General features: G+C 34.2%; 1 protein-coding gene across 1 annotated transcript; it reads right to left on the bottom strand.

Annotated features, from left to right (window-relative positions):
* Positions 1-430: 430 nt before the first annotated feature.
* Positions 431-22195, bottom strand: LOC101893143 (Y+L amino acid transporter 2). The gene is made up of 4 exons (XM_005183569.4): positions 20900-22195; positions 2445-2663; positions 1785-2380; positions 431-1370 (listed from the first exon to the last, which is right to left on the bottom strand). The coding sequence occupies exons 1-4, from the start codon at positions 21198-21200 to the stop codon at positions 984-986; spliced, it is 1503 nt and encodes a 500-aa protein (XP_005183626.1). The 5' UTR covers positions 21201-22195; the 3' UTR covers positions 431-983.
* Positions 22196-23441: the final 1246 nt, after the last annotated feature.

A 23441-nucleotide genomic window follows, 5' to 3' on the forward strand; every position in this document is an offset into this window, starting at 1 on the left:
ATATATCTAGATTCATTTATTTAAAACCACAAATTCTATGTAATTTCACAATATGTTTCAAAGACATAGAAGTATAAAGATAGGACAAGACAGAGTAAAATATGGCAACCCTTTGAAAATAACTCTGTTGTCATGATATCGTAACAACATAGTTACCAATGTTAAGTGATTTAAACCGCTAAGGCAATATGCAATTAACTGGAAAAGTTTATGGAATACAATTTTGAAACCAAAATTTTGGATTTTTCAAATTTTTATTTGTTATTCCTTTCTGTAATTGTGGTTTTTATATTAACATGTCTCTGCCATGACCTGTTACTCTTTGTATTGTAGACACAAACCATTTGCTCAAAATTCATTTTGTCTAGTCTTTACCATTTTATGTCTTTGTATATTTGGTTGATACTTACAAAAAATACGCTTTAAAAAGTACACTGTACGTATGTATGAATATGATTTATTGAATTTAATTTTCAACATATTTCGAGCTTTACAATAATTGACTGACCTATGTATTGTATATAAAATTATTATTTAACATAAATAAGTATAGCATCTATGTCTTAATCAAGAGAGGAAGTATCTTAAATCTAATTAGAACAAAGTGTACATTAAAAGTTGAGGTACAAAATATGTGAATATTCAAGCTATAGTACATACATAACATAATTGATAAATGCCTTTTGTTGCTTATTTTGGAGTGATATAGAACCGTAAGGTTGAAATAAAGTATTAAACGAAATCGGGAAATAAATTGAATTTATTATAAAATTTAGAAAATGTTATTTGAAATTAACTTTAGATTTTAATGCCAATTTGTTAGAGTTCTGCGAGGCAAAAGGCACAATTTTCAGTTGTAGATGAGTGATTAGCATTTAATTTCAGCTTTCTATATTTTACATAATAAATATTTCTCGATTAGTCTTTTTTAATTTCATTACTTATAATAATAATTGATATTTTAATCCCTAATATATAAATTCTTAATCGAATTTCTCTTGGTTTGGCATACAAATAAAGAATTTTGAACACCACATATTAATGGTCTGCGACGTGTTCGTCAGCCATTCGACGGGACGATGTATTGTCATATAATAAACTGGAATGCCAGATATAATAATAGCTGTGCCAACACCAACTTCTATGGGTGACTGGAAGACCGACGAGATCACTAGGAAGAGACAAATGATCAAGAAGATAATGGGTAAGGCCAGGTTGACACGAATTGGTCGTTCGGTTTTAGGTTGTTTATAACGCAGCCACAATAAACCGGAAACGGAGAGTAATGTAAACAAGGCTTCCACATAACTGACATAATTGATGAGAGCATAAACATCCTTGATGAACAGTAAAATTAACGTTAAGACACACTGAAAGAAATAGACAAAATTGCAATTTAAAATAACAGAAATTAAATTCAAAGTAGAGTGTACTTTATGTAAGTGCAAGAGACAGTCTAAAAGATTGTCCCACATTTCCACGTATTTAGAGGAATAGATTTCAAGCACTAACTTAATTGTATAGAAGCATATATCATAGTTTTTAAAAGTAGCGTTACTTAAATATTATTTCCGATGAAACAGATTTATTGAGAAAATATCTAACTAAAAATGGATTTTCATCAAAAGTATTTCAGATCAGCCTTTTAACGTTTTGTGTATCACATAAAACTCGATGTAACGAAGTGTAATTAAAAAAAAATGAGTTGAAGTCAAGGAACATATACTATACTAATGATAAACCCTAAACGAGGAGATAAAATAATGGACATTTCTTAAACTTACCAAAAATATCAACGATGGTACTGGGGTTAGACAATTAACATTTATGAGTGATATAGCAGCTGGCAAATGTCCATTTCGGGCTCCAACAAAGAACAGACGAGACGAAGCAAATATTGCTCCATTCAATGAACCAAATGTGGAACAGGCCACAAAGAAAGGCATTAACCATGACATAAATCCCAGCATTTTATCACCAAATGTAACAGCGACAGCATCCGACGCCAGAATTTCATCAGTTGATAAAACCGAAAAATAGGCCACATTCGTAATAACATAGATTATCGTAACCACGGGCATAGAAATGCAAATTGCCTTGGGCAAATTTCGATATGGATCTTTTAATTCTTCAGTTACAAAGTTCAGATAATTCCAACCAGAATATGAAAATAGACCATTGTAAAACGCCAATGCTATGAAGCCGGGCGTTGAAAATGTTCCGCTCATTGGTTCATCCCAATGTTCGGTGTTGCCAGAGAATATATACCAGGCACCAGCCGCCACGATGACCAGCAATGCAAAGACTTTGGTGCCGGTGAAAATATCCGTGACACGTGTCACCCATTTGACGTTGTAACAATTGATGACCGTTAAAATACCTGAAAATAGATTTGAACATTAATTCACATTTTTATTAAGTTTTTGCGTTTGTTGAGAACTTACATGTTATAACAGCTGCCAGCAGCTGGACTGGTACCGCTGGGGCATCACAAGATGGCCAAAATGGTTGCAATAAATACTGGGCAAATGTCAGGGCTGTTATGGCATTACCAGTTGGTACCAAAATTAGAAGAGCTACCCATAAATACAGAAAGGCTGGCAATGGACCAAAGGCTGTGCCAATATAAGCATAATCACCACCTGATTTTGGGATCATAGTACCTACAAAGAAAGTAATTTGAAACAAGTCATGTACATTTCTTTAAATAAAACATATTGATACTTAATAAAAACAACTTATTCGACTTTGCGTATTTTATTTTGCAAACACCTGCTGTAGCTATATAAAGCAATATTTGCTGATTTTTTTTTTTTTTGTATATATATAAAAGATTCCTATTTCAATATTTAAATGTTTGGCTAAGCATTTTTCTCAAGCTATCATAATACAATTGCTAACCATAAACGGGACTGTATTGACATTGTTGAATTTGAGACACCTGTCTTTCGCATTTGGAAATGGAGAAGGTATTGTTTTTCTCTTTTTTTATTTGAATTGGAAATACAGAAAAAAACTCCGTATTGCCTTAAGTGATTGTGAGTCAAGCGAAAGACACATCTAAGAATTGTTTTATTTAGTTGACTGTGGTTTCCCTTTTATGGAATCGATCTTTTTTAAAAAAAAAGTTTAATTTTATTATGTAGAGTATAGAGTAAATTGAAAAGTAATTAATAAATGCTGATGTATTATATGAAGTAAGCTAAATGTTATGCTACAAAGAGTAAACCTATACTAATGTTTGCCAGAGGTCCCTTGAAGGGAATCCCAACGATTTGAAATATTTGAGTCACACTTGTTCAAAAATTATGAAAATAATTTTTTGACAGAGTAGGTGTACATAAGCAACGTGGCATCACGGATAGGCATATTAATGTTAAATTACAGGGTGAGATGAAAAAACTGCAACCAACTTCAGACTGCTGTCATTTCTTAGCCACTAGTCCGGCAGCTGTTAAAATTATTCCAGTGACAGCTCAGTATGTTGTTTACAAACGTACAAAAGCATTTTGGTGACAATTTTCCAGAAAAAAAGTTATTTGTTATGGAATTCAAGCGTGATAGTGTGATTTCTTTATATTTGGCTGGAAAACTACAAGTGGCTATATTAAATGTGAATAAACCTCTTGAGTCTCGTACCATCGCTCGTTACTGTGATACTGGTAGCGTAGCCCGACTTCAAGGAAGTGGACGGAAAAAAACATCAGCAGAAATGGTTCAAAAAGTAAAGTGGCCGAAAAATGGCTCGTGAGCTGAACATATCGCAATATTCCATTCGGCAAACATTGAAAAAAGAGCTCGGGGTAAAGCCATTGAAGTTCCAAAAAGTGCAAGAACTTACACCGCAACAGAAATGGTGAGATGGTGATGGTGTGGGCCGCCATAACAATCGATGGTCGCTCTCCGCTCGTATTAATCGACTGTGCCATCAGAATAAATGCCAAATATTATCGCAAAAATAAGCCTTGGGCACGCAAAAGTTTTGGCCGCAGACCTTGGGCATACCAATAGGACTCAGCACGCGCCAACCAAGAATGGTTCAAAATAAGGTTCCTCGCTTAATTTCCAGCCATTGTGCCACCAAAATCTCCGGATATCAATCCGTTGGGCTATTGTGTCTGTAGTATTTTGGAAAGCAAGTTTGGCACTAAAAAATACCAAAGTGTCAATCACCTCAAGCAAACGCTTCGCTGGGAATAGGCCAAAATACCGCAGAGCAACATTTGGGCAGCGTGTGGCGGTTTCATTGGCCGATTGAAGGCCATAATTCGTGACCAATTCGAACAAATCTAAACTTATTCTAAAATTTGATGCTTTCTTCGACATTTTGTGCTTTCATTCAATGCAATTTAAAAAAATGTAAAAATTATGGCGTTTGAATATATTGCAGTTTTTTATCTCATCCTGCAGTACTTTTCGTGCACTTAAGTACACATTTAGAAAACTATCTCCATATCCCAATCATACACTCCGGCAGTTATGTTAACTTCAAATTTCAGGATTCCGATCTAGTACGAATTTCCAAAAACCCAGCCTAATCTGACCCCATTGGACCAAGAGTGACCCTCACTCAAAAATTCAAGTTTCTAGCTTCTGCTGTTTCGTCTGGGCGTTGATGCATCGTTAAGTAAGTCAGCCAATTACTTTACTCTTTTATTAATATAGCAATATTAATGCAATATAAATATAATATATGTATATTATATAGCATTGTACAGTATTTATAGTATTTAAAACAATAGCGTTTTGTTTATGTTTGAAAGTTGTTAGGCACGCCTAAAATTCAGCTTCAAAATTGTTAATCACACAATGCAAAAAGATCACTTTACATATGACACTATGTCGAATCTAGCCTAAATCAATGCAACCACACTGGTAAAAAATTAACTTTATTGGTCCAGGTTTTTGTATTAAAAATTCATAATAGATTATAATCTAATTTTCCGGGACAAAATGATGTATATCAGTTCACGTTTTTCTTGAGCCCTTATATTTTTTCCCCGTATTTTTATTAGAACTGTCTGAAATAATTTTGTGAAAATTGTAAAATAGACCTACGAGTATTGTCTAGTATGTGACACTTCAAGTTATTGTTTGGTACATCATTGTATTATTATTTATATACTGAGTCCGGCCTCTATTGTATTATTTCCCTAATCGAAAGATTGGCATAGCAAATTTGATTGTTTTTACTTGTTTATTCTAGTCCAGAATATTTAATCAAAACAAATTACAGCAACATATGATATTGAAAGTATTAAAGGCTTCCTCATCCCATAGTGATGTGTGTTTAAAATATGCAAAGAACCAGAATCGACTGCAAGTACAATTTTGAAAAGACGATTTGTTTGATATTTCGGTATTTAAAAATGTTAATCTGTTCTGTTGATTTGGTAAATCAAAAGCTTTTGTCGTCATGAGAGAGAATCTAACAACTCAATGGAGAGTTTAATGCAAGCTGTTTTTGTTTTTTTTTAATAAATACATATGGATCAGTTGAATCGAATATCAAGCAGTAAGGTTGAAAATGTACACGTTTGTGAAATTGAGAAATTGAGAAGAAAAAAAAAGACTTAAAATTGATTAAATATATTCTATTCAATTTTCTATTTATTCATTTTAAGCAAATATTTTTCGCCAACAATTAATACTTTAAAAATATCAATACAAATTAAAAATATTAAAGATTATTTTCAAGAAAATGTGTTAAACATTTTCAGAAATGCAAACAAAAAAAAACCTATATCTCTGCAAAAATAATATTTAATTTGCTGTTAGTTTTATAAGTGGAAATAGTCAACAAAGCAACAATTCGAAATATTTAGTTCAAACCGTATTTAAATTATCATATAATTAGCATATTTAAAAATGACAGAGTCTGCCAATTGTCTGCTGGGTGTCAAATGTCTGCGATGTGATCGTCATACATGATTAAGAGATTGCAAAATATGTATTTCACAAATGGTCTGTCTGGACGTCTGGCAGACTATTCGTTTGTATTAATGTTTCGGACAAACGTGCGTGATCAAGTTTTTTCCGACTGAAACCGTTCATCTCGCGATAAGATATAAATGGAATTGACAACAGCATTTCTTAAACTTCTCGGCAAAAAAAACTAATGTCTATTTCCTGTTAATAAACCATTTAAGAGTTTTGTATTCAAACGAATCACGTTTCGCTTGTTTATTGTGAATTACATTTTAATTAAATTTGTCCCCTAGACAATGATCGAGGCCAATAAGGTCATTTCACAGAATATACATTCAAATGATGCTTTAAACAAAAACACATACATGTCTACACATTAAGAGAAATATTCAATTTACACAAGTTCTTTGTCCAAGGTCTCGGTATGCCCTGGAAGTGCTTGTAATCCAATTAAATGCTGTCTCCCAGGGCGATGTGCGTGTGTAAATGTCACTGTGCCCCAAACAAATTAACACATTTATCTAAAAAGTGTTTTGTGAATGAAGCTTTAACTGTGAATCTCTCCCGAAGATGCTCTGTGTGTGTAAATGTTATTAGGAATGTTGTGTCTTTCTAAAATTCACACCATCATTAAAATCATAAATAAATATGTTGGTATGTTAACAATTTAAAGTAATGTTGAAGTCCGGTCGAATACGTTACTCTCTACATTATGAAGAGAAAAATGTTATAATAGAATTAATCAACATGGTCGGTTACATACATGCGTGTACTATATACACTTATATAAAACAAACCAGTAAGGAAAGGTCAAAAGTCGGACTATATGATACCCAACACGACTATGTGTATTTAGTAGTTCTCCCGTAACAAAATAGTTTATATTGAGTATTTATGTGAAGTAGATCATACCAACTATGAACCTTATTTGAAATTTAGAGTAGTCACAATTTGGGAACTATGTCCAACTCTGAATCGAGCTTCAACAAATTGGACGAAGGGTTTTGTACCTCTAGTACCAAATATAGTGCATGATATGACTTCGATAAGAATTATATAAAAATAATAGGTATACCGGACCGAGTGCCACCAAATGGAGAAATTGGCGTGAATACGAAAAAATTTATCCAATTTGGGCTAATATTACATATATGGTGGACAATAACCGTAAAATCGTATGAAGATGTATATCGAAAGTATATAAAAATCTGAACCGATCTCGATAAATTTGACAGAGTTATTTTCGAGCTGTATCTGAACAAATATCATTGTTGTGGGGTGCATATAACGCATGTGAGAGACTTTAACACAAAATCGGATGAAACATATATATGGGAGCTATAGAGAGCATATGAGAACCGATTATCACCAATATTTGAAGCACTTGTTTCTGGGCTGAATTCCGTCGGTTCGTCGGTGGTTCACACAAAAACCTGAAATCGGATAAAGATATATATGGGAGTTATATCCAAATCTAAACTGATCTTGATTTCTGAGCTATATCTGATTTCTGGTACCAAAGATCATTGTTGTGAAGTGTATATTGCGATTGTGAGGGACGGACGAAACATATATATGGTAGCTATTTAGTGTAATGTACTTTAATTAATTGAATGTACCTCTAAAATGAAACTGATATTGGCATTTTGGTGCACAAATAACCCAAAATCGGCTGAAGATATATATGGGGGCCATATCTAAATTTAAACCGATTCTCACCAATTTTGATTGGGCCAAAAAAATATTGTTTAGAAAATTTCATCTCAGTCGAATAATAAATGCGACCTAAATTTTGTTCACAAAAATACATGGCCGGACGGACAGACGGACTGACATGCATAAATCGACTCAGAAAATGATTCTATGAAGATCCTCAAAAGTAACTATGAGTTTATCTCGCTTCCTTCTCCATGTTACAAACAAATGTACACAAACATAATACCCGTAACAAGTAAAAAGAGGCTAAGTTCGGTCGGGCCGATCTCTTTATACCCTTCACTATTTGGAAGGAACTTAACAAATTTCAAAAAAACCCAAAAATACCGCTTAATTGAAAACTGTTATATAGCCCCATATACGAAAACATGGACCTGCATAGAAAGTTTTCTATCATAGGTTGTAGAACCAGTTACGAACTACAAATACGAAATTTGAAACAATTCTGGTAAAAAACTCGCTAAAAGTATCAAAATATCGAATAAAAGGAGGTACCATTATATGGGAGCTATACGAAGATGTGCTATACGAAAACATTGGCCTGCATAGACAATTTTCTGTCATAGGTTGTAGTACCCATTACGAATTTCAAATACGACATTTGAAACAATTCTGGTAATAAATCATAAAAATACCGAATATTGGGAGGTACCGTTATATGGAAGCTATACGTAAAAGTAGACCGACATGGCCCATTTACAAACTTAACCCGCATACAGGCAAAATACTTAGAATTTTACACTGATCCAGAATATATATATATATATTGTATTGTAAGTATTGCGAGGAGTTACAAACGGAAAAACAAAATTAATATACCTCCCATAGAATGGTAGAGTGTTTAAAAAGCCAATCCGAATGATGCAGATGAGGAAATCAATATTCGCAGTAAATATTTCATTCCGTTTAAAAGACTTTGTAAACCGAGTTTCCAATAAAATGCTTGATCAAGCTCTGCCAGTTTTTTATCTCTCGTACGGTCCAGAGCTGTATTGTTTGCAGAGCACAGATGGTTTGTTTTCAGTCGGGAGCGAAACTTGCTCGTGGGGGGCGAGCTCCAATAGTGGGAGTTCCTTACGAGGTTTACTATACGCTCTTTGGTTTAATGTAAGAGGTCTTATGAGTAAAAAAGCAAAAGTTTGCTTTAAGAGTGAAATTGAGTTAATAATTATTCTGTTTGCTGACTTGTGAGTGTTGTGTATAGCAGAAGAAGGGGGGTATATTTTGTGTACAAAAACAGCACTATCAACAACAAAAGCTTAAAGAGGGCACTTTAAGAGTAGAACCTGCTTGATTTCGAGCAAATTTGCTTCCAGCTTAAAATTAGCATTTTAGGTGCTATCTCACCTCTGCGTCCATTGCAATTGAATTCCAAAAACGAAGTACAATCCCATTCGACAATGTATCCAGACCTGTGCCGAATGTCGTATGACTAACTGAACAGGATCATATGTTGTTATAGGGACGTACGAAGTGGGAACACTGGGGTCCGGGCTATCCCGAAAGGAACTACAATTCTGACATTTTAAATACTTTTTACATGGTAAATTTAGATATCAGTAGTAGAAACAGTTCAATCATCAAACAATGCATTTCGGCTATTTCTCATCAGCGTAAATTGATATCTCAATCTTGCCATGTTACTATATCTCAATACTTTTCCATCTATTCGAAATCTTAAGAAACATTCTCATAATAAGACTAATTTGAGCCAATTTATAGTTTTATTTTAAATTCGCTTTCCGATATTTCGCAATTGTATAGATAGCATTTTCCATATTACTAAAAAAAATTGAGAAAATATGCCATGGCATTTCGCACACAACATTTGCTAACATTTTACACGCACGTGTTACCTAAAATATGCCAAGCAATTATTAACAGTTAAAAATAACCGAAAAAGCAAATGATGTACTTTGTAAGCTGGGCTATAAATAGATATAAAACTTCAAAATTCACCAAAAAACAATAACTTTTAAACAATCTATATTGTTTTAGGCCACAAAACTCCAAAGTCCAAAAAATGGGCATTTTTGCGTCTTTTTTTTTTTCTTAAAGAATCATGTTAAGTGTAAGGAAAGTCTTAGACATCTTTAACTGGTTTCGTTTGAAAGTACATACCTGTCACGCACCTTTTGCGTGATGCTAACAGCTATTGACAACGTTGAACGTTAAAGTTCAATCGGTCTGTCTGTCTGCGCACATTGACGCAACAAGTGGTCTTCCTCTACCATTTTTTTGGTACATATTAAACCAGTAATTTTCCTTTTGAAATAGACAAAAGAACTTACAACAGTTATATTTGATTTTGCTATCGAATTGCATAAAATCACTTAACTTTACCGAGAATTTGCTTTTTGAGGTATGATGACATCATCACATCCTTTTAAAGGAAATGATGTAACCCAATAAAGCACAGACAGAGGGCAGTGTAAAGAGATATACATTCATGATACATTTAGGCAAATTTATAACTTATTGGATTTACAATTTTTATTAAGACAAGAATTTTCTTTGGTGTAGTCAGGGACTATTTTGGCCGAGAAACTTAAAGCTGTTGTGCCTAAATCTTTGAAATGATTCATGGGCCCAAACCTAACACATGCGTTCATGACACACCAAAATTACCCAAAAATACCTTTCAAACATTTTGTGTAACCATTAAGAACTTTGAGGAAATATTCATGTACATTCTTCAACATCATTAATATTAATGAGACATAGAAATTCATTAGAAAATTGCAGGATTTTATGTAACATTATTGTTGTCTTACCAATATTTTATGTTTACAGGTTTCCCTCTGAATATGTATTCATTGATGACAGATATTTGTACCAAATAGTTAAAAAAACATTTCGAAATTTCGTAGAAAAATACCGGTTGAAACCCCTTATATGGGGACTATATGAATACGCATATACTGCATAAGTAATTTTTTGTAGGTTGTAGCATGGCACAATTACAGAAGGGAGAACAAAGCTACCCCCAATATACAATTTTTTTTTCTTTTGGTACCCCTATTATGTCAAAACATATATACATTTTGTGTATGTGTGTGCGTTGTTTTGAATAAAAAATACAATAATTTGAAATTATTTCAAATTCGGTTGCAAAATAAATTCAATTTTTCCACCGTGAATTGGTAATAAATTGTGCAATTTTGTTATAGAACTGTATGGTCCTACTATTCCATTCCATTCCATTCTTGTTTCGCGGTTTTTACCAATGTGAGGATTTTGTTAAAAAAATAAAAATAAACAAAACCAACTGTTGCATATTTAAAAGTTTATTTGACACTATAAGACTCCAGCATAGAGTTGCATTTTTCTAGTTTCTTTGACCGATATACCTCATTTTCAATACCAACCATCCTAGACACAATACAAATTGTTCTGCCAAATTTTTAAGCTCTACGTCAAATAATGTGAGCTGTATCATGATTTCAACAGACAGACAGACGGACATCGTTAAATCGACTCAGAATGTCTTGCTGATCATGAATATATATACTTTATGGGATCTACGACGAATATTTAGAGATGTTACAAAGGGAATGAAAAATTGTATATACCCTCTTTTTCAAGGTGGAGGATATAAAAACGGATAAATTCGTCCGGGCCGAACTTTTAATATCTTCCAACATATGGAAATTAAAACCGGTAAAGAAAGACCTAAAGTCGGCCGGGGCCGACTTTATGATACCCTACACCACTTGCATATTTAGTAGAGCTTCACATAACAAATAAAAGTTTTTTTATGGGGAATTTGAGAGAATTAAATCATACCAACCATGATTATAGTTTTAATTTAAAGTCCAAAGTAACTAATATATAAGGGGAATATCCTTCTCTGGATCGATTTCCACTAATTTTGCTGAGACATCTGTGACTTTTCAATTCGGCTCGTATTACCAATTTGGTGCACAATTAACTTGAAATTGGATGAAGATATACAGGGTGAGATAAAAATAAAATAGCATCAAATTTTAGAATAAGTTTAGATTTGTTCGATTTGGTCCACCTTGATCTTCAAACGGCCAATGAAACCCTCTTATGTTGTCCGAATGTTGCTCTTTGGTATTTTGGCCCATTCCTGAAGAAGCTCTTGCTTGAGGTGATCGACACTTTGGTATTTTTAGTGCCAACTTTGCTTTCCAAAATACTCCAGACACAATAGTCCAACGGATTGATATCCGGAGATTTTAGTGGCCATTGTGCGCTGGAAATGAAGAACCTCATTTTGTAACCACTCTTGGGTGGCGCGTGGTGGTGGCTCAACGGAGAAAACCAAATTCGGCAGTTGACCACTTTCGGTCAAGCGAAGCAACTCTTTAGCTCTTTTGAGTCTATTTTCTTTCTGTTGCGTTGTAAGTTCTTACACTTTTTGAAATTTCAATGGCTTTACCCAAGCTCATTTTTCAATATTTGCCGAATGGAATATTGCGATATGATTAGCTCACGAGCCATTTTTCGGCCACTGCTACGCGGGTTTCGATCAAGTCGCTTCTTTAATTTTCGAACCATTTCTGCTGATGTTGCTGTTTTCTTCCGTCCACTTCCTACAACACTGTACAACTAAAAGTCTTCCGAAATTCAAGGCATGTCCGACTACTTTTTTTTGCGTTATATAGCATGAACATGGGTTTGAAAATATTCGTTCTGTAGGCCAAGAAATCGAGGAATGAGCACCGAAAATTTTCAGTTCAATTGGTTTTTATATAAAAGAATGTAAGAACTTCGTCGGTACATGCGCCGACGGAAAAAATAGCAGTGTAGATAAAAGATTTATTTAAAAAGGACCCCGTTTTTGTGGACTTAATGTAGTTTTCACAGAGAGGGACTAGCTTCAATAGCATTAATTACGTCGAAATAAATATTTGCAAACTCGTTTGTTTCAGTCTTTATCCAACTCTTCTTCTCTATACCGAGATACGTTTTTTTTATTTATTATGAAATATAAATATACAAACATAAAAGAAAATATTAATTATCTCGCGATTGCCCGGGAGTACAAATGCCTGTTTGATGAAGCTAATCATTCCTCCTATTTTAAATTCCTCATACATATATGAGGCCGGATTTCGGCTATGGTCAATATAACAACTAAGAAGATGTATATATCTATTTATGAGTCTGATATAAATATTGTGACGTGTTATGTTTTTACTATATTGAAATTTTGTTGGGGACGTACCAGAAAGAATGAACCGATGTATTTTATTTTCACACTTCATATAAATTTCTTATTTCCAGTTTTATGCAATTAATTGTTAATCAATGTTGTTACATCTTGAAGGAGTGGACCGACATACCTCATATTGACATTAGATCTATGGTTGAGTGATCTAATGTCAAAAATTAAATGAATTAAAAATTAAAGGGTTATAAATATTTAAAATGTTGACTCTTGGGAGGTACCTGAAGGAGTGCTCGACGAAATCATGAAGTGGTCGGCTATATCCCAACTTTCAAAAAACGTTATGTTTGTAGATATATTCGGATGTGTGAAGTTCGAAAAGAATCGGAAGCTAATTTCGTATTTTATGAGCGTATTTTATTGATCGTTTGTGGGGAGGTCCGCCCTAGAAATAATGAGATGTGTCTAGTTTGAAAAGAATCGGATGCTCATTGATCCGAATGATAATGAAATAATGATGTATCAAGTTTGGACCAAATCGAATACTGTCTTCGAGAGCCAAAGTAAAATAAATTATTTGTGAGCTATTTTAAAATTAAACAAAAAATTATATAACCTTTTTCCGCTATAGTAAACTGGTCTTCAACAGTATTTTTTATATTTACTACCATCGGAAAAATGTATTAAAAAGTAATGTAAACCAACTAAGTTCTGCATTACCAATGGGTTTAATACAATGGATTATATTTGGTAAGAAAACAGAAGGTGCACGTGCGAAAGAACAAGAATAACAACAGATCATATCTTCCCCGCTAATGGGTGATAAATTTTATAATTTAGGTATAAAACAACATTGCCCTTCTACCATAAAATCAATTTTGTGGAATAATTTCAACATTCCGTCCATATTTTGTGATTTTCCCAATAATACAATATTTTGAAAAAAAAAAAAAAAAAAACAAGTAAAACAAGTAAGCAAAGGCTACAGTCGAGCGGGGCCGACCGTTGAATACCCTACAACACTATAATAAACTATACAGTTTATGTAGGCGAGATACTCGAAAGAATTCCACAAGATATTGTGACAAATTATAAAAGAAAACCATCAGGTTTCGTTCTCTAATTTTCGAATAATAGCAACTTAAACTAATTTGCTCATTTCCAATTTATTGGTAGATGTTGCACGTAAATGGTCTTCCTAGATCTGGAACCAATATTTCCCAAAGACCTATAATCTCTAAGAAGTGACAAAAGATTAACATTTATTATTGGTTTTTGACTGAAACGCATCTATATGAGATACAGCCATTTGACTATATTCTTCAACTAAATCAGCGTTAACGAAATAGTCAGAAGTGCGTCTTTCCTGTATTTGTGAATTCTCCAAAAAGTCACTGGAATGGACATTTTCGTGTTTTGTCTATAAAAGTTGGCAAACTCCTTCACACATTGAATATTTTTGGATGGCCATCCAAAACTGCTTGGCTTTTGCAATGTCCGGTAATCCCCATAATTACGACCTGCTGACAATTTTGCAGTTTTTTGGTCCATTTCAACCCCTAAATATATGGCGATCATCTCCAAAAAGAATAGGCTTTTATTCTGACCCTCATCTTATCTCCATGCAAAATTTCGTAAGGATCAGGCCATAAATGCGATCTGTATATGATATCCTGATATCCTAACTGTAGATAATATATATTTCTAGGCTGTAGAAATATTACCAAATGTTTAATTCAAAATGAAAATATGCCAAAAATATGACAAAATGGAAAAAATATGAGAAAATTTTACAAAATCAATATTTTCATCTTTAGAGAGACATTTTTATGCGATTTTTTAGACGTTTTATGTTTTCTGCCAAGAGGCCATTCTGAATTAACGAGAACTGTCGAAATCAGTTCAGCCGTTCTCGACATATAAGAGATCTTTCAAGCATATCTTCTTTGATAGAAATATTTATCGCACATATTTTGCTATATATCCGATTTGTTGGATAATAACATCAATGTAAAGGTCAGAAGTAACCTTGTCATGGCTTTGTGATTTGGCCGGGATTTAAAATGTTCGCGGTTTAATGAAAAATTTTGAATTTTTTCAACAAAAAATATATGGTCTATTTTACCCGCTAAATATAATCCGATGACCACCCAAATGGGTAGGCTTCTTGCCAGCCCTAAACTCTAGCTACATGCGAAATTTGAAAGTCGATTGGTCTATAATTGCGACCTGTAGAGCAAGTGCAAAATCAGGAATTTTTTCAGTTTTTGGTCCATTTCAACCCCTAAATATTATGCGATCATCACCAAAAGAAATAGGGTTCTATTCTGACCCTAGCCCCACCTCCATTTTAAATTTCGTGAAGATCGGACCATAATTGCGACCTGTAAAGTGATTACAAATTAACATGGACAGACGGACAGACGGACGGACGGACATACATAGCTAGATCGACTCAGCTCGCCGAGATAGCAAGATCCATATATACTTTCCTATATGGGAAATCAATATTTCGTGGTGTTACATAATTTTTGGCCCAATCAAACTTATAATACCCCCAACACATAGTGTTGTAGGGTATAAAAACATTAAGTTCGGCCGGGCCAAACTTTTAATACCCTCCACCTTAGGGTAAAGGAAACATTAGAAGAAATGTGGCAAAAACCATTAAAATGCCGAATATCGGGAGGTACCGTTATATGGGGGCTCTACCAAATCGTGGACCTACACATGCAAGGTTCCGCCAACGGAGCTAGAACCCATTATGACCTACAAATACCAATTTTCAGACAAATACGTGAAAAAAAGGGGCAAAAACCATCAAAATACCGAATATCGGGAGGTACCGTAATATGGGGGCTATACCAAATCATGGACCCATACATGCAATGTTTCGCCACCGGAGCTGGAACTCATTATGACCAACAAATACCAATTTTTAGACAAATCCGTTAAAAACTGTGGCAAAAATAATCAAAATATCGAATATCGGGAGGTACCATTATATGAAGGCTATACCAAAACGTGGACCTATACATGCTATGTTTTGCCACACATACAGGGACCCGTTATGACCTACAAATACCAATTTTCAGACAAATCCGTTAAATAATGTGGCATAAATCATCAAAATACCGAATATCGGGAGGTACCGTTATATGGGGACTATACCAGAACGTGGACCGATTTTCAATACCAACCATCCTAGACACAATACCAATTGCTCTGCTAAATTTTGGCGCTCTACGTCAAATAATTTGGGCTGTATCGTGATTTCAACAGACAGGCAGACAGACAGACAGACAGACGGACATCGTTAAATCGACTTAGAATTTTATGCTGATTATGAATATATATACTTTATGGGGTCTACGACGAATATTTAAGGATGTTACAAACGGAATGACAAAGTTAATATACCCTCCTTTCCAAGGTGGAGGGTATAACAATATTTGTGTCTGGTTACCCTAAAATTTGTAGCAAATGTTGCAAATTGTTACTGGAAGTCGTCTGTTAACACAAAATATCTGCAAATGAGAGCGATTTGAGAGAACAATTTGGACAGTTCTTTCATGGAGAGTTTGCAAATTCTTGCTGGACGAATTTCTTCCTGCAATCAATTGTAACTCTTCTTATTCTCTTTCCGGTGATTTATATTTGGTAAAACAATTTGCAATTGTATTTGGTACATCAAATACACCAAATCGGCCAAAAAATTGTATATAAGAACTATTTGGATCTGAACCGTAATCAATATAATTTGGTAAATTTATTTGTAGACCAAATTCCGTAACACATTCCAGATGTTATTTAAATTAGAGATTTATAGCGATTTCAATATAATATACCAAATTAATTTTTAGATCAAATTCCAACGCACATTTAAAATTTTAATGAAATTTTAGATATATGGCGTGTTTGGTGCATCATACACATGAAATCGAAAATTTATGGGGGAGCTATAATCAAATCTGAACCGATTTCAATATAATTTTGGATTTTTTTTTTTGTCCCGAATGCCGTTACACATTTCATATTCCATTGAAATTAGAGATATATATCGTGTTTGGTGCATCAAATATGTGAGATCGGCCGATAATATATGTAGGAGCTATATTAAAATCTGAACCGATTTCATTTATAATTTGCCAAACTCAATAGATATGAGCATTCAAAAACTAAATTTTCTGGAGGTATATCCGATTCTGATGCTATATCTCCAGTTCCCAGTGGAATTCTATAATGTATATAAACTGTGTTACTTTCAGGCCATACCTGTAAGGAAAATCTGTTTAGCAGTTTTTGAGTCTATAAATTACAAACAAACAAACATACAAACAATCAAACGTACAAACATTTTCCTATTTAGAGATATAGATATCTCATATAATAAAATTTCTCCCCAATAATTAATTAAATACAGTCACAAATCTGTTATTTTCTATGCAAAAATTATTGAAAAAATGTTGTGATTTTATGACCACGTTACAAATCAAATACCTCTTTGTTTGGGTGACTCAAAATATGTTACGCTTTACGTTTGGTCACCGTTATCTGTTTATCTGCCGCCACCTAAATACCTTACGCAATCAATTACTGTACGGTAGATGTGCCTAAATTATTTTATAATTTATAGACATGTGCGACGACGTCAATGCCAGAGCGAAAAAGTCGATGCGTGTAATAATTGTTGCAGTTATGATTCGGTTGTTCTATTCATTTAAAGGTCACGTAGGTAGTACTGACAAAATGACAAATTTTAAGAAGACACCGCTACTACAAGTTACCTCAAGTATTTCAAATATTTGCTAAAGAAAACGATAACGATTGACATGTATCCATCTTTTTGGTTTCTGGTTTGAGTGAGTGATGAGCAAACAGAGCCAGTTGATTTTATTTACACAGTATGACATTTCCCATTTAAATCATGTTAAAAATATTACTTGACAAATATTTGAGTTCATAAGAAACGATTTTTTAATCATTTATTGATAGATGTTGAAAAACACACTAATGTGACTCTCATGTTACCTTAATTGTCAATATTTGGAATCTGTTTTTAAGCAACAAAAATTTTCCAATAGGGGGTGTCACAGCAGTTTTCCTCATGGTACAATAAAAAGGTAAAGTAGGTAAGGCTACCACCAGACTGCGGTCATTTATAAGCCACTCGTCCGACAGCTGTTAAAATTATTCCAGTGACAGCTCATTATATTGTTTAAAAGCGTACAAAAGGATTCTTTGGCCAAAAATGGCTCGTGAGCTGAAAATATTGCAATATTCCATTCGGCAAATATTGAAAAACGAGCTCGGGGTAAAGCCATTGAAATTCCAAAAAGTGCAATAACTTACACCGCAACAGAAAGAAAGTAGACTCAAAAGAGCTAAAGAGTTGCTTGGCCGAAGGTGGTGAACTGCCGAATTTGGGTTTCTCCGATGAGAAAACATTCATTGTCCAGTAGTTTGTAAACAAACAAAATGGTCCTGTTTACTTGCCAAAGACGTCAGCTGAAACAGTGCACATTCGGTTGGCCACCAGAACTCAAGCGCCGGCCATGGTGATGGTGTGGGACGCCATAACAGCCAATAGTCGCTCTCCGCTGGTATTAATCAACCAACAAAAAATTTAAAATTGAATACAAACTTTTAAACAATATTCAAACAATTTCTAATAGGTAGCTTAATATTTTCAATGACATTTCCGGAAGAACAAATCAAGTTTTCTTTATGAAATTTAAATTAATTATATAATTTATATTAATATTATAGTTGTTAATTTTAGATCAGAATATTTTATAACGGACGGCAGCAAAATTTTGAAACAGAAAAAGTTTAAATCCAGTTGTAAACAGATTGTCCGTGAAGATGCATTGTTCTAGCAAATGCACAAACCACTTGCAATTTGTATTGGTGCACAGAGGGTTAATTGAATAATAGATTTTTTACAATATTAACGAGTTAAACTGAATTCTTGATCATTTAACGTATTTTAACATAGTGTTAAGATAAAAATAGTTTACCTAAATTAATTTAACAGAAAAAAAACCATTTCCCGATGGTGTTGGCTGTAGGAAAACTGCATGAAAAATACTGATTTGCACAAAAACTATATTAGATTCCATATTGAGGCGCAGCTCTAATAAAACTCTCAAATAATACTTTCTGAAACACTGCTGATGTATAACCGGGGCGTTGAGAACAGACTTAACCTTTAACTAACGAGGTGGTGGTAAATTTTACCCTCCCTTTACATATTCTTAAAATTCTCTTTTCTATTGCGATGAATAAAAGTTTTGACTGAATGAAAAACCCTGTTTTTATACCCTCCACCATACTATGGAGGGTATATTAACTCTGTCATTCCGTTCGTAACTCCTCGAAATACTCTTGTCAGACCCAACAAAGTACATATATTCTTGATCAGCATAAAATTCTATGTCGATTTAGCGATGTCCGTCCGTCTGTGGAAATCACTCTAACTTCCGAACGTAAAGAAGTAGATTGATAAAATGTTACTCAAATGTAAAATGTTATCAAATGTATGCAGGACTTTTGGTATTGAAAATGGGCCATGTAAGTCCACGTTTTGGTATAACCCCCTATATAACGGTAACTCCCGATATTCGGTATTTTGATGATTTATCGACATTATTCACCGGAATTGTTTCAAATTTGGTATTTGAGGTTCGTAATGGATACTACAGCCTAAGGCAGGAAATTGCCTGGGCAGGTCCACATTTTGTTATAGCCCCCATATAATAGTACATCCCTATATTGATGATTTAAGCTACATTATTCACCGTTTTTTATACCCTCCACCTTGGAAAGGAGGGTATATTAACTTTGTCATTCCGTTTGTAACATCCCTAAATATTTGTCGTTGACCCCATAATGTATATATATTCATAATAAGCATAAAATTCTAAGCCGATTTAACGATGCCCGTCTGTCTGTCTGTAGAAATCACGATACAGGCCAGATTATTTGACGGAGAGCTTCAAAATTTGGCAGAATAATTTGTATTGTGTCTAGGATGGTTGGTATTGAAAATGAGATATATCGGTGCACGTTTTGGTATAATCCCCATATTACGCTACCTCCCGATATTCGGTATTTTGATTATTTTTGCCACATTTTTTCACGGATTTGTCTGAAAATTGGTATTTGTAGGTCATAATGGGTCCTAGCTCGTGTGGCGAAATTTTGTATGTATGGGACCATGCTTTGGTATAGCCCCATATAACGGTACCTCCCGAGATTCGGTATTTTGATGATTTTTGCCACATTTTATCATGGATTTGTCTAAAAATTGGTATTTGTTGATCATAGTGGGTTCTAGCTCCGGTGGCGAAACATTGCATGTATAGGTCCACGTTTTGGTATAGCCCCCATATAACGTTACCTCCGATATTCGGTATTTTGATGATTTTTGCCACATTTGTCTGAAATTTGGTATTTGTAGGTCATAGTGGGTCCTAGTTCGTGTGGCGAAACATTGCATGTATAGGTCCACGCTTTAGTATTTCCCCCATATAACGGTTTCCCACGATATTCGGTATTTTGATTATTTTTGTCACATTTTCCCAAGAATATGTCTAAAATTTGGTATTATGACCCATAATTGGTTCTAATGTTTCCATTACCCTAAGAGTTAAAAGCTCGGCCCGGCCGAACTTAATGTTTTTTACTTGTTTTTTTTTTTTTTTTTTTTTTCAAGTTTCGCATTTGATTATTGGCGTATGACAAAAGTTGCCTATGCAGGTCCACGTTGTCGTTTAGACCCTAATATGACGGCTACATTCGGTATTTTAGATTTTAACAGATTTTTTAACGGATTTTATTTTTGAACATTTCCAAATTCGTTCGAAATGGTGGAGGGTATTCAAAATTCTTACTGCGTTTTAACTTGTTTCTTATCGTAATTTAAAATATACAAGCTAATACTTATAAAACAAATAATTATCAATGAAAATTTTTAATCAATGTTTTTTTTTTTTTTTTGTAAAATTTGGAAGGGTAAAATTTATCATCACATTATATAAAATACAAATAAATTCAGGATACAAATAGGTAAAAAATATTATAATAATTAGTATGAAAATTGGTAATTAAACTTACCTAATTCAGCATAACACAAGGCGCCAACCATACTCAGTACACCACAAAGTACCCATACTATAAGCGATTGACCAATGGACCCAGAATACAAGAGGACACCTTTAGGACTCACAAAAATACCCGCACCGACAATGACACCAACAATAATGGCAACACCATCCAAGAGGCCAATTCGCTTCTTCAGCTTAACGCCAGAACCTTGACTGGAACTGTCGCAGCTTTGCATTTCTTTACTGTTTTCACCGGGCATTTCGAATACTTGGCGTGGTACTAAATTGTCACCAGCTTGAACACGGGCCATAACTAAATTCTAATTGGAATTTAAAAAAAGTGCGCGTGCGTGCGTGCTTCTTGTTCTCTGTTAACTACTAACGTTAACGCTGCTAGTTGCTGCTTTTCCCTTTTACGCTTGTTTCCCTTGATTTTTCAATGTTTCCAAAAAAAAACTCGCAAATGTGGCAGTATATTGCATCAGCTTTTTTCATGGGGCCCAAAAATATGTTGAATGAATTCTTGTATGAGTGTGTATGTGAGTATGTTGAAGAAATGCCAGCGTATAATGAGCCGGTATCGGCGAGCGGGTAACAATTCTTCTTCTCTTTTCACCTTGATTTCACGAATGCGTGTCGCTGATGTTCGGCTCTCCTCACCGTTGAGTTGAAGAATAGTCACTTTCTGCTTATGCTTATTTTTTATTACAACGTGCTTTTATGAATGTTTTGTTTTTGTTTATCTTTTAAGTTGGAAAATGTCCAAGTGAAATATTTTCATTTTTGGTAGGTAGTTAGGTATGTATTGCAATGTCGTTTATTGAGTGTCTGCGTTTGGCCTTTTCTTCATTATTTATCACAAATTCATGTGCTATGCGATAGGTAAATTCTTCGCTATGCTATGGAAACCACATGTCTGTTTAGCTTATTTACATTTAATGTGGTTGTCGTTGTTGTTCGCGTTTCAAAAGTTTTTATCTACATTTGGTAGCGAATTATTTATTCAAGTTTTTTTTACCGTCTGCTCTCTTCCTATTGTGTTCGGATAAAAATAGTAACACGTGTTTCTTTTTCGTGTATGGCAAATTATATTACAAAGAAATGTAATTTTTAAAAAGTATTGAAACAATTAAGCGAGTAAATGAAATTTGTAGAGAAATTAAACGAAGCTTAAAAATAAAATAATAAAAAATCACTTCGGTAAACGCACTTTACTGAACAGCGCCGGCTATATAATCAAACGAACACGCAACCAACCCAACAACTTTTCATTTTGCTTGCTAAATTCGAACTAATTCACTAAATGAACGTTCCAAAACTTCTTTGGAGTCGAGTGGTGCCCAGCAGTGACAACAGACGGCAGCTGTACAGAAAATGCTGTTTACGTCGCTCATTGCTGCAGACAAGCCGAACAACACAGACAATACCCATACGTAGAGCATTCTCTCGCAAACCTTTGCAAACACCGCAGTGACAAATGCGCTACTTCACACAAAAAGTACAACAACCACACAATACAACTTACACGCACACACAGGCCAAAACATTAATAGGCAGAAACAAAAGTAAACAATGGGGGATACTTGAGAGAACATAATTGGTGTGGAATGTCTTTCTGAGTTGTTGATATTCTGTTAATAACATTTGTTTGCATGCCTCTTTCTCTCTCTCTCTGAATAATAATGAAAGAAACAGGGATGCCAACGTACCGAATTAAAAATCGCCACAGAGAAATTCGTAAAAACCTTCAGCAATCTACAGACTAAGAACAAAAAACTCAACGAAAATGTGCAAAAAAAAAAACAGAAATTATGAATTGTTACACAGAAGGAGGAGAAATTAAAAAAGGCATATATATACATTTATTTGGAAAAAATATGTATGTTTTTATACCCTACAAAACTATGTGTTGGGGGTATTATAAGTTTGATTGGGCCGAAAATTATGTAACACCTCGACATATTGGTTTCCCACATAGGAAAGTATGTATGGATCTTCCTATCTCACCGAGCTGAGTCGATCTAGCTATGTATGTCCGTCCGTCTGTCCAAATTATAGCCCGGTCCTCACAAAATTGAAAATGGAGTTGGGGTTATGGTCAGAATAGAAGCCTTTTGCTTTTGGAGATGATATTTAGGAAAAAAATTGCCTAATTTTGCAGTTGCTCTACAGGTCGCAATTATAGACCAATCGAAGTGAAAATTAGAATGGGGATAAGGCTTAGGGCTGGGCAGATGTCTTCCAATTTTGATGGTCATCGGGTAATATTTAGTGGGCGTGTATAGTTAGTGGGTGAAAGAGAACAAAACATTTGCGTTAAATAAAAGTCTAATTTTACATTAAATCGGGAATATTTTTAATACCAGCGAAATCACAAATAGACGGACAGGTCAATTCTGACCGTTACATAGATGCCGATAGTAAATATATCGTATATATAGAGAAATATATACAATGTGTATATACAAAGGAGGGGGATAATAAGCTAGAATGCTTATATCTCAAGAATGGCTGGACCGATTTTGACCAATTTTGTCAATTCAGAATGCCCT

Source organism: Musca domestica, unplaced genomic scaffold, assembly GCF_030504385.1.
Source record: "Musca domestica strain aabys unplaced genomic scaffold, Musca_domestica.polishedcontigs.V.1.1 6, whole genome shotgun sequence".
NCBI lineage: Eukaryota > Metazoa > Arthropoda > Insecta > Diptera > Muscidae > Musca > Musca domestica.